We start from the raw sequence: 17,262 nt of genomic DNA, 5'->3' as shown, positions 1-17,262 counted from the left end.
ACTCCAGAATTTCTTCGATGTCATTCCTGCGGCCTACTTTAGGGAGGTGGAGAGTTTGCAGAGGAGACTGGTTTGGGACGGGCGATCGCGTATCGCGTTGGCCAAGCTGACTCTTTCCTGGTATGACGGGGGCATCGCGCTTCCTGATATTAGACGGTACTATTGGGCCTCCCAGCTGTCTGCCATTAACCATGCTACGTACGCTCCTGGTTCGAACCCGGCATATGAGATGGATAAATTCCTGCTCCCCGGCGGTAACTATAACAGAGCGCTTTACTCGCGGTCTGCTGGTAGGGCCCTTACGGGCCCTACCAGGATTGCGGTCCGTGTATGGAAGGCGGCTAACGTGGCGATGGGCTGGAGTGAGCGTTTAACGTGCGCCACTCCTCTATTCGACTCAGACCGCTTGGGAAACCTCTGGACAACGAAAGGCTTCGAGCGCTGGGATACAATCGGCATCAGCAGAGTGGGGGACCTGTGGGTTAAAGGTGCGGTTAAATCTTTCGCGGCGCTTCAGCGCGAGTATGAGCTTAGTGACAGAGAGTTCTTCCGTTATGCACAGGTTCGGCACGCCCTGCTTTCGGTCTTTGGGGAGGGGACCACGGTCCCTTCTTCTTCGCCTCTCGAGGACCGCATACTCGACGGTCACGTCCCCGACAGTACTATTTCCCTGATTTACAAAAAACTGATAAACAATCGGGCTGACCTCTTGGTGCGTCTTCGGGAGGCATGGACGGGAGATGGGGTGGAGCTGGACGATGAGGACTGGCAGACTGCACTGTCATCCCCTAAGGAGGTGGCTATCCCGGCCCGTCTCCGCCTGGTCCAGCTTAAGATTCTCCATCGTGTATATGTGACGGGCCCCCGCCTGGTCTCGATGGGGTTCTCAGACGACGGACTCTGTAAGCGTGGCTGCGGGCTCAGTGCTACTTTTCTCCATATCCTATGGGAATGCCGCGAGGTGGCGGAATACTGGCGCCGGGTGCATGATATTATGAGACGAGTCACCGGTGTCGCTCTGCTGCCGGAGGTGCGTCGTTGTGTGCTGAATGTATGGGAGCCCAATGACTGCAATGCGGCTCAGGCTCGGTGGGCGGCCTTGGGGAACATGATTGCAAAGAGAGATATTGCGCAGCTTTGGGGTTCCCAGCGGCCTCCCACCGTGTCCGTCTGGAAGGAAAACATGGACTGGTGCATGTTCAGGGAAAAAACGGTGTATGTGGCCCGTGGTAAACCGGGGGCTTGGGGTAAAATTTGGGGGCAGTGGAACGCGTATCGTGGGTCTATCTGTGCTCCCCCTTTGGTAGATACGTCCGGGGTTGCCTCGTCCCCCTGATCCTTGAGGGTTCCTTGTGCATCTCGTACTTCGGAGTACAGATTTGGTTCTCTCGTTGCCCCCCCCCTCCCTCTCACGTCTTCTTTTCTTGACCGCCCTCGGGTGGTTGGGTGTTGACTCCCCCGGCTGGTGTTCGCCGCCCTTCATAAGTCGTTTCGCCTTGTTTGTTGTATTTTTCTTTTTTTTGTTGTTATTTATACTAAAAGTGTGAATTCTGATTTCCTTTATGTGCAGTCTGATTTACTGTGATAGTGCGGAGCCCCTGTGGGCTAGCCATTGTTTACTGATATGCTGGAACACTTTGACTACTAGCGGCCGGCCCTGGTGGTTGTAGGCCCGTGTTTGTAACCTTTTTTATGCACAATAAAATCTTTTCAAAAAAAAAAAAAAAAAATATCCCAAAAATTGAGAGAAGCTAGTAGAATGTGGTTGTGCTTACCAAAGTAAGTGTAAATTGGAACGTCTGTGATGAAACACGGAATATCTGATCTGCACTGTGGCTTGACAAATGCGAGTATGGGAAAACCTAAATGGTTTGAGCTATCATAAATTAGTGAATAAATGTAAAAGATCCTACGTGACTAGCAAGCGTTTATGAAAAGATATTATTATTATTATTATTATTATTATATGTTCTTATATAGCGCTCAACTACCCTTGGGCATCTTGGCGCTTGCCTTGGGAACCCGTCCTGGTTTTTCCCTGTGAGATAACCCGTACTGGGCATCCCCAAGGTGAAAGCCAGGCATCCCGCCGCGGGGGGGCCGTTGTGGAGATTAAGCAAGCTATTGCCCAGAGTTGCAGCGTGGGACCCATGATTAGAATAGGCACTGAGGCGAGAATATCCAGTCCGCGGAATTTATAGCCCGAGACCCTGCCGCGACGGGAATCGAACCCTGGTCCCGGACCAGTGCTCTGCATCGAGGTCTGCCGCTCTAACCATTGAGCCACACTTCTCCACTCCATATACTGACCTTTCATAAAAATGGCTTAAATGTATCCAAGTTGACGGAGAGAAAGAAGGTAGATTGCCTCCTATGGATCAGTCCTTATATAGGAATTGGTGCCTGTGTGTGAGGTGAAAAAATGATAACGGTGAAACCTAAGCAAATGACGGGCTAGAGACATGTGAATAAAAGCTAACAGAGTACGTGTAGGTACGTTATTCTAGAATGGAAGAACCAGGTACCGTGTCTTGGCTTGGCTAAGAGTGTGGAAAAAACTATTTGTAAAAATTAATAAATACGAGCGCATTAATTATATGCAGGGTTCGTGGCCAGGCCCCAAGCATTGAGTTTAAAACTATCGCAGTATGCTAGGGTACGCTATCATCATAGGCAGGGTTCGTGGCAAGGCCCCAACCATTGGATTTAAGACTATCGCAGTATGCTTGGTTACGCTATTATAATATAAGAAGCCAGAAAATATATATTATATGAGCTAAAATGTATAAATGCAGCTAAACAAAAATTTGCGCGCACTTGTTCTTAAATTAAAGTTAAAGCTGAGCCCCTAGATCTATTTGAAAGAAAAAGAAACGTTAAGAGCCCTTAAGATAGTCAGGTACGGATAAACTGGCAGGCAAACAAAATGTCTGCAAGATCATAACGAAAATATAGTGATACCGTTAGTTACCGGTATCGATTCAAGTAGAGAGAAATGAAAGGTCAATAAGTGTTAAAATAGGGAGATATTTTAGGAGAGAAAATGTATTAATTAGAGTAAAAAAGTTAAAAACTAGAAGTATACGTAAAGGTGGCCCAAGGTGGTGGGTGTGAATAATTCAATGGAAACGGGCAGCGCATGAGCCAAAAAATGACCCTAAAACGGTAGGCAGAAAAGTCTGTTACTCAACGAAGAGCCTTACTTATGCGTTATAGCGTGGTGGTCCGTGTTCGGAAACTCTCAGCGCCGGATCTCCCTCCTTCGCGGTCGGTGTGTAGGCTGAAGGACGCGCACGCTGTTTTTTAAGCTGATGTATGTCTAAAAACCTCCGGATTGTGGTCCAATGAAGGAGCTAAGACAGCTGGTTCCGGGTAGCGGGCCAATGGAGAAAATAGGAAGACTAGACCGTCACCCTATGTGACAAGTCAGTACCAAGATGGGGTCGTAGATATAGTGACATGGATCTGCAAGCAGCCACGGAAGGCAGTAACCGGGAGACGTCATGGACGTGAAAGACATCCAATGTAAGAATAAAGGTGGTCAACAAGGTGAAAGTGAAAACGTTGCCCAAAATAGCAACATGAATATGTATTAAGAATTATGAGTTTATCCACCATATTTCGTGTGCTGCAAAAGACAGAGACAAGTAAGCGCAATGCGCCCGAGTTGCATTGCAAGAGGGAGCAAAAGTAGAAAATAATGTTGGAAACGGAGAAACGTGGACAGCAATAAAGTTAGACCAAATGAAACAAAGATTGAGTAATTTAGAACCTTACAATGGTTCACCAATGTGTTATGTAAGAAAGAGCAATCACATGTACAGTGAAAATATGTCCAAGAGAAGAGAGTCTAGTAAGGTTCATTGTCAAGTACAAATTTAAACAGTATGTCACTATTTATAGAGTATAGGTTTAAACAGTATGCCACTAATGCTATGAATGAGTACCGAAGATGGCATGTGGTCATATTCAGGTATATTGAGGGATAAGGAATATGCTACTTACCAGTATGCATCTGTTCTTGGCATGTAGAGCTGCAGATCTATACACTGTGCATAGATCGCCATCTGGTGTTGGGCCCGGATGTTTGCAGTTTGTTTTTCCTCTTGGAAAGTCTTTGGAAGTCACGAGTTCGGTGACTCCTCCTCTGGTTAGTATTGCGCATGGGCTTCGGCTCCTTCCTCAGATTGTTTTTCGCCAGCGGGGAAAGATGGAGCGTAGTAGTAACAGTAGAGAAACCCATGTGTATTGTATCTAAATAAGATAAGACTGGAACGGATACAGGTAGCCGGGGAGGCGGGTGGGCGTGTATAGATCTGCAGCTCTACATGCCAAGAACAGATGCATACTGGTAAGTAGCATATTCCGTTCGAGGCATATGAGCTGCAGATTATACACTGTGCATAGATTATATAGCAGTACCCAACCCTAGCGGCGACCACCGGCATCCGTTGCAGTTGTTTGAAACAGTGTTTTTAGTACAGCTTGGCCCACACTAGCTTGTTGCTTGGTTTGCACATCTACACAGTAATGTTTTGTGAAGGTGTGCGGTGTTGACCATGTCGCTGCCTTGCAGATGTCATCTAGTGGTATGTTCCCTAGGAAAGCCATAGAAGCCCCTATCTTCCTTGTAGAGTGGGCTTTAGGGGGAACCGATAGCGTTCGTTTTGCTTTGTGGTAGCAAATCTGTATGCATTTTACAATCCACCTAGCTATCCCTGATTTAGAAATAGGGTTTCCTTTGTGTGGTGGGGAGAAGGAGACAAATAGCTGTTTTGTTTTCCTGAAAGGTTGTGTCCTCTGGATGTAGTAAAGTAAAGCCCTTTTAACATCCAGTGTGTGTAAAGCCCTTTCCGCAACTGTTTGGGGTTGCGAGAAAAACACTGGTAATTCTACCGACTGGTTTAGATGGAATGGAGAAATGACTTTGGGTAGAAATTTGGGGTTGGTGCGGAGTACAACCTTGTTGTGATGCATCTGGAGAAAAGGTTCCTGTATAGTGAGTGCTTGTATTTCACTAACCCTTCTGAGGGAAGTGATGGCCACCAGAAAAGCTGTTTTCCATGTGAGAAATTGCAGCTCGCATTTATGTAATGGTTCGAAAGGGGGTCCCATTAACCGTGTGAGAACTATATTCAAGTTCCAGACAGGTGAGGGTGGCACTCTGGGTGGAATTACTCTTTTGAGGCCTTCCATAAAGGCCTTGATGGCAGGTACTTTGAAAAGTGAGAGGTGCTGTCTGTTCTGTAAATAAGCAGCGATTGCAGCGAGGTGTAACCGAATGGAAGTATATGCTAGGTTACACCTTTGTAAATGGAGTAAATAACATATAATGTGCTGTATGAATACATTTAAAGAATTGATTGTGTTGTTGTGGCAGTAAACAACAAATCTTTTCCACTTTGCTGCATAGCACGCTCTAGTAGTAGGGCGTCTAGCTTCCCTGATAATGTTCATGCAATCAGGGGGAAGGTTAAGGTATCCGAATTCTAGGACCTCAGGAGCCAGATCGCAAGGTTGAGCTGAGCTGGGTCCGGGTGCCTGATCTCTCCATGGTTCTGGGTTAGGAGGCATGGTGAGAGGTGTAGCTTTTGGTGTGGTACTACTGAGAGTTCCAGCAGTGTGGTGTACCACGGTTGTCTGGCCCATGTTGGAGCTACTAGGATCAGAGTCAGGGAATGCTGTTGTAGCTTTCGCGCCACTAATGGAATTAGTGGGAGAGGTGGAAAAGCGTATGCAAATTTGTTTGACCAGTTCATCCATATCGCATTGCCTTTGGACAATGGGTGTGGATATCTGGCGGCGAAGCTTGGGCATTTTTTGTTTTCGTGGGTGGCGAATAGGTCTATGTGCGGATGCCCCCACTTCTGAAAGAACGGGTGAAGAACTTGTGGGTGAAGTTCCCACTCGTGGATCTGCTGTGTCTGTCTGCTGAGCAGATCTGCCACGGTGTTTTGGACTCCTGGGACATGTTGGGCTAGGAGAAAAATCTTTGTGGCATTGCCCATCTCCATATGCTCTGTGCTAACTGAGAGAGCTGTGGAGAGTGTGTGCCCCCCTGTTTTTGAATGTAGTACATGGCAGTCATGTTGTCTGTGCGAATGAGGACTGCCTTGCCTGAAATCTGCGTCTGGAAGGATTTTAGGGCGAGGAAGATCGCCAGTAACTCCAGATGGTTGATGTGGAGTAACTTCTGTTGTGGCGTCCATGTGCCTTGTGCTGTGAGATGTAACAGATGATCTCCCCAGCCGGAGAGTGATGCGTCTGCTGTTAGGATTTGTGGGACCGGGTCCAGGAATGGTCGACCTCTGGAAAGGTTTGTGGTGTTCCACCACTGCAGAGAGCGATGGGTGCGACCGTCTACCAACACCAGATCCGTCAGTTGTCCCTGGGCCTGGTTCCACTGGCGTGCTAAGCACTCTTGGATTGGACGCATTTGGAGTCTTGCATGGGGCACTATAAAGATGCAAGAGGCCATCATCCCTATGAGCTGCATAAACACTCTTGCTGGGAGAGAGTGTTGACATAGGAATTTTTGACGCAGAGCCTGTATTTTTGCAATCCTGGCAGGATTGGGATAGGCTATGGCTTTTGAGGTGTCTATGGTGGTTCCGAGATATTGTTTTGTGTGTGATGGTACCAGGTGGGATTTTTGATGGTTCACCGTGAAACCTAGCTGGTGAAGTAATTGGACTGTAGCGGCGGTATGTTGCACACATTGTTGGTAGGACGTGGCTTTTATGAGCCAATCGTCCAGATATGGGAAGACGTGAATCTGCGGTCTTCTGAGGTGTGCAGCCACTACTGCCAGGCACTTGGTGAAAACCCTTGGTGCTGTTGTTACCCCGAACGGGAGCACCTTGAACTGGTAGTGTTGTCCGTCCACCACAAATCTGAGGTACTTTCTGTGAGACTGGTGTACTGGAATGTGAAAGTATGCGTCTTTCAAATCTAGGGTGGTGATAAAATTGTTCTGGGAGAGGAGTGGAAGAACCTGTTGAAGGGTCACCATGTGAAAATGGTCTGAATGTATGTAGGTGTTTAGAGGTCTGAGATCTAGGATAGGTCGTAGAGTCTCGTTCGTCTTTAGAATCAGAAAGTACAGGGAGTATACCCCTAAATTTTGTTGAGTTATGGGGACCTGCTCTATTGCTCCCTTTTGCAGGAGGGAGATCACCTCTTGTGTTAGTAGCGCAGTATGTTCTTGAGACATAGGGCGGTGCCTGGGTGGAATGTTTGGTGGGGTAGATGTTAATTCTAGGCAATACCCTGACTGAATAATTTGTGTCACCCATCTGTCTGAGGTGATTGTCTCCCAGGCGTGAAGGAAATGTTGTAGTCTGCCCCCGACCGGAGTGGAATGGTCTGGAGGGAGCGGGGGAAAGTCATTGGGCAGGAGGTGTGGCAGAGCGGGCGGTATTTGTTTTGCCTCTGCCCTTATTATTATTGCCTCTGTATCCGCCTCTTTGATAACCCCTTGTGAAGGTAGATTGAGGAGGGGATTTGTAGGACGTGGATGCGCTATCCGAGGAGTAGCCTCTGCCCCGAAAGGAAGAGCGGCGAAAAGAGCGCCTGGGAGTATGTGACTGCAGGGCTCCCATGGATTTGGCCGTGTCTGTATCTTTTTTCATTTTTTCGAGGTCTTAGTCTACTTTGGGGCCAAATAGATGATCTTGGCCGAATGGGTGGTTTAATATAGAGGCTTGTACCTCCGGTTTAAACCCTGAAACTCTGAGCCAGGCATGGCGACGGAGAAGGACACTGGTGTTTATGGCCCTGGAGGCTGTATCTGCTGCATCTAGGGCACAGCGTATCGAGGTATTAGTTATTGTTTTCCCCTCTTGAATCAGTTCATTAGCCCTAGTCTTGTACTTTTCAGGGAGATGGTGCATGATGGTCTCTAGCTCATCATAGTGCGCCCTGTCGTATCGGGCCAGCAGTGCTTGCGTATTGGCGATAAGCCATATATTGGCAGCTTGTGACGCAGTGCGCTTTCCTGACGCGTCTAGGAGCTTGGACTCTTTGTCAGGTGGGGGTGCTTCGCCTGACGCCTGAGAATTTGAGCGCTTCCTAGCTGTAGATACCACTAGGGAATCCAATGGTGCAGGGCCTTTAATGTAAGAAGGGTCTGTGGGGGCGGCTTTGTATTTTTTCTCTATACGAGGATTTAGGACCCTGGCCTTGACTGGGTCTTTAAAAACCTCAGGGGCATGTTTAATTACGCCCTTTAGCATAGGTAGAATGGCAGTAGACCTATGTGCATCGTCAAAGGTGTCTAGGAGAAAATCCTCCTCCACTGGGTCAGTATGTAACTCCACCCCGTGGTAGTGTGCCGCCCGTTGTAACAAATGGTGAAAACCCAAGGAATTTTCAGGTGGGGATGGCCTAGATGGGTAAAGGTCATCCTGTGGGACATCTGGGATGTCCGGATTGTTATAATCATCCCATGGGTCTGGAGATCCAGTAGGGGTAGGGTCTTGTGGCACATCTGCTGGATCATAATAAGGGTCTCCCAAATCGTCTGGGACAGGAGACAAGGTGGGGGAACGATGAGGTGGGGGGGGTGGAGGTGGAGAGAGTGGAGGAGGTGGAGGAGGTGGGGAAGGCACCCTGAAAGGAGAAGTAGCAATGTCCTTTCTCTTTGGAGGTGGAGGTGGAGCCGGCTTGTCCAAGTGTCTCTTTTTTTAAGACAATGTCAAGTATCCAGTTTTTGGATCCTTGGTGAGTGTTTTTTGCAGAGGATCCGGTGTGAAAAGTTCCTGCGACACTGGTTGTTCGGTCGGCGCCGAAGGTTTCGGGGCCGACGGTCATTTAGGCTTATCGAAGCCGTGCTTCTTTGGGACCTCCGATTTTTTGGTCGGTGCCGAAGAAGGCCTCGGCACGGGAGTGTCGGTGCCGAGGGCCTTGTGATGTTTGGTCGGCGCCGGAGGAGTAGGTTTCGACACCGAAGAGTTTGGTGCCGGGTTCGGTGTGGAGGCCGATTTTTTCTTCGGTGCCGAAGGGTGTTTCTCGGCACCGGTGGTCGGCTGGCTCGAGCCCGAGCTGCCGGAAGGCTTAATAGGCTTCTTTACCGGGCCCGAAGGTGGGGTGTAAGAAGCAGTGTCCTTGGTCTTGACTAGGCCTGGAGGCGAAGGTGTGACCGAAGCCTTTTTCGGTATCGGCGTGGGAGGGGGAATTGTACTCACGACCCGCTGCGCCGGGGGGATGTCCTCCACATCTGAGTCGTCGGCCTCGGAAGCGCTGACGAGGTCGTTGTCCTCCTGTTCGATGTCCTGCTGTCCCGGAGCTTCGACGTCGTCCCCGAAGAGGTCGACTGGAGCGGAGGTCGAGGAGTGCGCCATGTTGCGTCTAGCCCGTCGATCTCGAATGGTCTTTTTTGAGCGAAAAGACTTGCAGGCGGGACAGTCTCGGGCCTCGTGTTCTGGGGAGAGGCAGAGGTTGCACACCTCATGAAGATCGGTGTGTGGAAACTTGGACCCACATCGAGGGCACTTCTTGAAGGGAGTTCTTTCCATCAGCCGAGACCGGAGCCGGAATATGCCCGAAGGCCGCCGTCGACGACCGGAATCGAAGAAGTGCCGAAGAGAAGATGAGTAAGATGATTTATTATCTTTGAAGAAGCTCGATGAGCGAGGATTTGTGCGTCGATCGGTGAACTGGGAAGTTCGGAACCGGAGCGCGAAGTATTACATCCGAGCCCGATGGCGGAAAAAACAATCTGAGGATGGAGCCGAAGCCCATGCGCAATACTAACCAGAGGAGGAGTCACCGAACTCGTGACTTCCAAGGACTTTCCAAGAGGAAAAACAAACTGCAAACATCCGGGCCCAACACCAGATGGCAATCTATGCATAGTGTATAATCTGCAGCTCATATGCCTCGAACCGTATGTTAAGCAATAGGTTTGCGAAGTGAGCCATTAAGGCAACATAAACAGTCTGTGACTTAATTAGTCATGGAATTGTACATAGGTAACAGCAGTTGCAAATATATCATTATAACCGAACAATAATAACATTAAGGGTGATTGCAGATAGGTTGTGACACAGAAAGACTGTAGCATAGCATGTTACGCTAGTATTCTTGAATATTTACACTATTGCGATAATTAGTGTTGCACAAGAGAGAGTATCTTTGAATACTTCCTATCACAGACCCTGCCACCTTCTTCCCTCTAAGCCCGCCTTTTCCTCTCAAATCTCCACTCGGACATTCTATCAGTACTGTGCTACTTCTTACTCTTTATTATTCTTCTTTTGTTTCTTGGTTTGTTCTTCGCCTCTTTATTTCATGGTTGATTCACCCTTCTATCTATCTACAGTCTTTGAAATCTATAAACAAATGTTATAAACTAAAAAGTTTTATTGTATAACATTACAGCCCTGAAGAAGCCCATGCTGGGGCGAAACGCGTTGGCTGTATTGAACCTTACCAACATCATGAATAAAACATCACTTTAGAAATACAAGCAACGACGTGGACTTACTTTTTCTTTTTACTTTATTACTGTTGTACATACTCTATTTTACGCTTTATAGTATATTGCCTCTCATACCCCCGTGCCTAAATAAACTGAAGTGGGAAATAAAATGCAAATGGAACCCCAGAGGAGTTAGGCAGAGAAAATGTGACTTTCTAAAAGTATATTTCCTTAATATTTATCAAAAATTCTAATTTAGCAACAATTGGATTTTTAAGAACTATTAAAAACAGTTGTTTAATATTTTTCTAGCTGTTTCCTAAACAAACTTAGCATTATTAAATGTAATAGTGTAACCCAGTGTTTTCCTATGGAACAGCCAGCCTTGCTACAGTGAAAATAGGTTTGGGGCCTTTTTCATTTTAATGATTTGTTTAACATTTAATTCTTACATGTCTTACTTTTAAATACCAGGCACTTCGCCTTATGGGCAATAAGGCCTACCTAGGGGTGACAAATATTTTAAAGGAAGGTTTTGCATGTCAAAAGAGGTTATTTTGACAGGTCAAATATGTAGTTTAAAACGGCAACAACTAGGCTGCAAATGGTAGGCCTGCAGCCATGTTTGCACTGTTAATGTAGTGGCTGGCACAATGGGTGCTGCCTTCCAGCAATGACATTTAACTTAATGGCCCTGGGTACACTCGGTACCACATACTAGGGACTTATTGGTAAATTAAATATGCTAATTAGGGGTACCCCAATTTTACCATGTTGAACGGGGGAGCACAGGTATTTTATCATTAGCAGGGGTAAAATGCACAGAGCTCGAAGGTCAGCAAAAAGCAAGTGTCCAGCAAAAGGTGAGAAATCCGAGATGACCCTATAGAAAGGGAAATTCTCCTGCAATGAGGTTGTTTTATAGAGAAAACCCCACACAGCAACAGATGGACTGGACTCAGTAAAGTAAAAGATGCCAGTTGTACAATTTTGAATTGAGAGAATGTGAAAATGTCAGAACATTGTAGACAGCATCTTCATTAATCAGTCCTAAAATCTGGATTCACAATTGATTACTGTGCACTTATTTTAACTTTATTCTGACAACACACAGACATGTGCATTACAATCCCTTCCTTTACACCCTATCAATTGTGCTATTACGTTTTACAGCATTTCAGGTAACTAGGAATCCCAAAATATGTCAACGCTACTACTCTAAATAAATAACAGATCAAACTAGACTTCAGGTAAGTGGGAACAGCATTTGTAACAATTTTCAGCAAACAAACCTATTTGTGCCTCTCCACAGATATCGGGCACGTCCATAACTTCCGGTGACTCTGGAGCTGGTGTTTCTGGAACTTGCAAGAACTCCATTCTCCAGAACTGTATATAAATACAGAAACAAGAAAACACTTTGTATAACTTGCATAAAACCAATTAACACAATATTAAAAAGGATGTGTTTAAATAAACATTGTGCACTGAAAACCAGTGGAAAGTTTTTGTGGTCAGATGTCAACAGAACCCTAGTAAGGTAGTGTACAGATTTGGAGTTACAGACCTAAAACTAGAGTGAATTCAGCCACTCAGCAAAAGGTGAAAAATCCAAGGTGCCCCTATAGAAAGGGCAATTCTCCTGCAATGAGGTTGTTTTATAGACAAAACCCCATATTACAACAGATGGACTGGACTCGGTACAGTAAAAGATGTCAGTTGTACAGTTTTGAATTGAGAGAATGTGAAAAGGGGGGACCCAGGGGGTGCAGGGCGCGAGCCAGGTCTCCCCCTGGGTGGCTTCGCACAATGGAGCGGCCACCCAGGTGCCAGGGTAGAGAGTTAATTAGGGGCGCGAGGCGCGCCGAAGGTGATAAGTAGGGGGAGGCAGGGGCGGGAAAATCACTGGGCCCTCGGGAGCGGGGAGGAGGGGCTGGTTTACTCTCTTTTGTTGCCTCGCGCTTCCCGTAGCTTTGCGTAGGCGTCATGGCGTCCCAGGAGGCGGTGCGGGAGGCGTTACGGGTGCTACACGAAGCCGGCAGGAGTGACCTCTTGAAGCCTGGCGTGGCTGGCCAGGCATGGGTGGGCTTGGACCTCGCACCCCGTAAGGCCAGGAGGGGCGTCGCTCGAGCGGTGGCGGCCTGTCTATCCCCGGGGCCCGACGCGATGGAGGAGGTCGCGATGTGTCCGGTGGGGGCGCCGGAACCGGCCCAGTGCGGGGACCTTGAGGCGCAGGCAGGCCCGTCGGAGGAGGCGGCTGAAGAGGCGCAGGTATGTGCTCCTGCACGGCTGGTTGTGGGCCCCAGGCGGACAGCAGTGGGAGGAAGGAGGGGGCGGTCCCTCTCGAAGGCCGGGCTGCGTGGGAGGAGAGCCGGTTGCAGGGCCGGTGGTCCAGCTGGGCGTGCCAGGAGTGAGGGGCGGGGGAAGAGTATGGAGGTTTTACAGGTCCCCGGGCCGGTTCAGAGGCACGCCACCACCCCAGTTATAGGGTCAGTTGATTTATCGTGGCATAACAGCTCACAGTTGGTGCAATTGAATGGGCAGACATTTCTGTTGAGCCCTGCGACGTCCCTGCCTGTTGTTTTTCCCCCGGAGGTGCCTACCGACTGCCCCTTAAGGAGGAGTACAGTGGTGGTGACACCCAGGAGGGTGTCTGGGGCCATGGGCACAGGGGTGACGGGTCCAGTTCAAGTGAGTGACAGCGCGTTGGGGCGGCAGAGTGCGCCGGAGGGGCCGGTTTTTGCGTCATCGTCTGCCAGTTCTCCTGAGCTACTTGGCGCTTCCCCCCTTGTTAGTACTGGTGACTCTACTGGCCAGGCAGCTTTTCAGGGCCCGAGCTCCACGTTAGGGCGTGCAGCACAGTTTTCCAACTTAGAGGGGTTTCCCGCTAGAGGGTTACCGGCGCCACGTGATGGTCAGTGGATCTGGGTGCAAGGGGCTGCGGCTTCGGGGGTTGGGAGGGGTGGCAGTTTGGAGGGTCCGGGGGTTCAGTCGATTGGAAAGGAACGTCTTGGTTTGAGCGGCTTACAGGAAGATATGCCGGTTTTAGCCACACGGTTTGCGGCCGGCAAGCGCACGAGGCGGATGGAGCACGCTGTGGCTCTGTCTGGGGGGCCTACTGAGGGGGGGCGATCTGGAGCGGATTGCCCTTCCCAGCGAGGGCACCCCTCCACTAGAGGGACTGTTCAGCAACGTTTGGGGTTTGGGAGAGGGGGTTTTCTGGAGGGGACGGGGGACAATGGGGCACCTGCTGGTGATTTTGGTGTCTTGGGTCCTTTGAATTTGGACAGTGATGAATTGGAGGAAGGGGAATTGCGGGACGGGGATGGGGCTTGTGGGGCACACCAGGCGCAGCCTGTGAGGGGGAAGAGGGGTTTTGTGGGGCAACCAAATGTGCTTAGTTTTTTGCAGACGTCTAGTGCGGACAATGCAACGGACCAGGCTCTGGAGGATACCAGTCGCACGCAAGCAGCATGGCCCGTCAACACGCTTCGACCAGCTCCTTTGCCTTCAGGTACTACGGGGTGGTGGTCGGTTTGGCAACAAGGGGGTCAACCACCAAAAGCGACCAGGTCTATTGGGACTGGGGGAGATACTTTGGGGGACAAGACAGTGTCTGAGCAGCAAGGTTCCTCCTTGGGTGTGGGGAAGGGGGGGGTTGCCCCCGTCCCTGGGTCTCAGCCTCTTCTGGAGAAAGGTAAAGGGGTCCCGGAGGTGGTGGAGGAAGATAAAAATATCCACAAGAAATTGCCGTATATGGGGATTGCCATGCCGTTGGGCTCACATCTATCTGACAAGACTAAAAACAGGATTTGGAGACATGAGTTTGTGGATGTTTTTAAACTGTTGCACCGTGACATTCAGGCAAAGGAGGGCTCCAAGGAGGAGGAGTGGGAACTGGCGAGGCGTCCCAGGGTGCCTAAGAATATTGAGAACTGGTCGTCTGCTTTCCTGATATATGCCAGTGTATATTGTGAAAAATACCCAGATAGGGCGGTAGCGATTTTCAAATACATGGATATTATTCGGAAGGCTCAGAGTTACTTTGGGGGTTTTGCGTGGCTGTCTTATGATGAGGAGTTTAGAGCCCGTTTAAGTGTGTCTCAGGACAGACCTTGGGGTGATGTGGATTCCGAACTGTGGCTTCAATGGATGGCGTCTTCTCTGCCGCCTGCTACTACGCACACGGCTAGTGGTTTACCTATATCCTATCGGCCCTTTCCCGCTCGTCCCGCCCAGCCTGGGGCGGGGTTTGGTGGCAGAGGTCAGACCCCTAATTTTGGAGCCTGTTGGAATTTCAACAGGGGTTTCTGCAATAGGCAGTTTTGCCGATATAAACATGAGTGTTCCCAGTGTGGTGGACGGCATCCACTCACGCAATGCTTCGCCGGCCAGAAGTTCAGTGACATGGGGAGGGGACAGAGGGGAAGGGGCAATGCTGTCCAGTTTACAGGAAAGGGGTCCTACTCCGGTTAAGGTGGAGGTTCTGGGGCAATGGTTGCAGGAGTACCCTGATGTGGAGGCCGCCAGTAGGCTTTTTTGGGGTTTCAAGGAAGGGTTCAAGATAGGTTACCAGGGGCCTAGACTGGGTAGGTGGTCTGATAATTTGAAGTCAGCTAAGGAGTTGCCACAGGTGGTTCAGCTGAAGTTGCAGGGTGAAGTAGAAGCCGGAAGAGTTGTTGGTCCTTTTTCCAACTGTCCAATGCCCAATTTGATTGTATCTCCACTGGGGGTGGTCCCTAAAAAGAAAGCTGGGGAATTCCGTATGATACACCACCTGTCATGGCCCGAGGGCGCATCCATTAATGATTTCATCTCGCCCGACGATGCCTGTGTGTCATACGCTTCGGTGGATGATGCCTTGCGTTTGGTTAGATCGGCAGGGAGGGAGGCGCAATTGGCCAAGAGTGATATCCAATCTGCTTTTAGGCTGTTACCCATTCATCCTTCTGATTTTGAACTTTTGGGGATGCAGATGCAGGGAGCCTTTTATGTAGATCGAATGCTTCCTATGGGCTGCTCTATCTCTTGTGCCCTCTTTGAGCTTTTCAGCTCATTTCTGCAGTGGCGCTTCACCCAGGTTACTGGACATGCCCTCATTTGTCATTATTTAGATGATTTTCTTTTCATTGGAGTTCAAGGTACAGGGCAGTGCCAGGGAGCTCTGCGGGCTTTTCAGACGCTGGCGCAGGAGCTGGGTGTGCCATTGGCCCCGGATAAGACAGAGGGTCCCAACACGACGATGGTTTTTCTGGGTATTGAAATAGACACCATTGCAATGGTAGCAAGGTTACCAGCGGAGAAAGTTCAAGAAATCACTGCATTTTTGTCATCTGTGATTGACGAGCGCAAGTTGGAGCTCAGGAAGGTGCAGAAGCTGTTGGGTTATCTAAACTTTGCATGCAGGGTGATCCGGGCTGGGAGGACATTTTGCAGGAGGTTGGGCATGGCTATGTCTGGGGCTTTTCTTCCTCACCACAGAGTGCGTATTTCAGCAGCTACGAGGGCGGATCTGGCTATATGGTTGACATTTCTAGCAGAGTTTAATGGGGTGTCTTTGTTTTTTGCGGACGAAGACATGATTTGGCAAGTGCAGATCTACTCGGATGCATCTGGCGCGCATGGATTTGGTGTATTCTGGGAGGGCCGCTGGTGCGCTGAGAGTTGGCCACGGCATTGGATGTCGCAAGGGCGCAGTATTGCTTTTCTTGAGTTTTTTCCACTTTTGGTTGCTCTATATGTCTGGGGCGATGAGTTTCAGAATCGTTCCGTGCTTTTCCACGTTGACAATTTAACGGTGGTTCAGTTGATTAACCAGCAGAAAGCCAGGGATTTGAGAGTTTTACGCTTGCTGCGCGCTTTTATGCTCAAATGTTTACAGCTCAATGTTGTGTTTAAGGCGCGTCATATCCCGGGTGTGCATAACAGTATAGCAGATTCTCTGTCTCGTTTACAGTGGGCGAGGTTTCGCAGGCTGGCTCCTGGGGCGGAACACAACAAGACGCCAATCCCGCAGTGTGTCTGGGAGTGGGGGGATTGAGACTTGCCGCTTTTGTGGAAAACTCCATAGCGGCTTCTACACGACGGAGTTATCAGCAGGCGTGGAGAGAGTTCTTGAGCTATGGTAACATGTGTGCTGAGAAGAGGGGGATTTGGACCGATGCTCAGTTGGTGCTAGGTTTTGTGTTACACTTGATTGACAAAGGCCTCTCGCATACTACCATTTCTGGCAAGTTGGCGGGGGTTTCTTTTTACGGGCAATTGTGGTGGGGGAGGGATTTGGTTCAGGGGGTGTTGGTGAAAAGGGTCCTCAAAGGCTTAAGCAGGGTGCAGGCGGGGACAAAACAGTTACGCAGGGCGATAACTTTTGATTTGCTGCAGGGAATGCTGGGGCAGTTACCTTTGGTATGCTACGATGAGTCTGAGTGCAGGCTGTTTAGATTATGTTTTTTATGGTTGTTTTTTGGGGCTTTCAGAGCCTCTGAACTGCTTGGGCTGCGTAATAGGACAGGTATCCGCAGGGATGAGGTATTTCTTGAGGGGCACAGGTTGAGCCTGTGGTTGAGAATGTCAAAGACGGATCAGCTGGGCAGGGGTAAATGGGTTTTCTTAAACCGTAGTGAGGATGGTTTGTGCTGCCCGGTAGGGGAATGGGAAAGTTTCAAGATTTCTAGTGGTTTGGCCATGGGGCTTGTGTTTTGCCACGCCTCGGGGCAGCCTATTTTAGTGGCTCAGTTGCTAGCGGTCATGAGAAAGGTACTTCTTCTTTTAGGGGAAAACCCTTTATGTTTTGGGACACACTCTTTCCGGATCGGGGCGGCTACAGAGGCGGCCAGGTTGGG

At 49.3% G+C, this 17,262-nt stretch overlaps 1 protein-coding gene across 10 annotated transcripts in view; it reads right to left on the bottom strand.

Annotated features, from left to right (window-relative positions):
- Positions 1-17,262, bottom strand: part of WDFY3 (WD repeat and FYVE domain containing 3) — a 1,391,721-nt gene that overhangs the window by 78,609 nt on the left and 1,295,850 nt on the right. For all 10 annotated transcript variants that reach the window (XM_085636566.1, XM_085636564.1, XM_085636563.1 and 7 more), the window contains one exon: positions 11,713-11,809. In XM_085636566.1, coding sequence (XP_085492692.1) covers positions 11,713-11,809 — 97 coding nt within the window. The remainder of the gene's footprint in view (positions 1-11,712; positions 11,810-17,262) is intronic.

Source organism: Triturus cristatus, chromosome 2_1 (genome assembly GCF_964204655.1).
Source record: "Triturus cristatus chromosome 2_1, aTriCri1.1, whole genome shotgun sequence".
In the NCBI taxonomy this organism is placed as follows: domain Eukaryota; kingdom Metazoa; phylum Chordata; class Amphibia; order Caudata; family Salamandridae; genus Triturus; species Triturus cristatus.
Note: the sequence above shows the minus strand (reverse complement) of the source record. Positions and strands in the feature narration are given on the sequence as shown.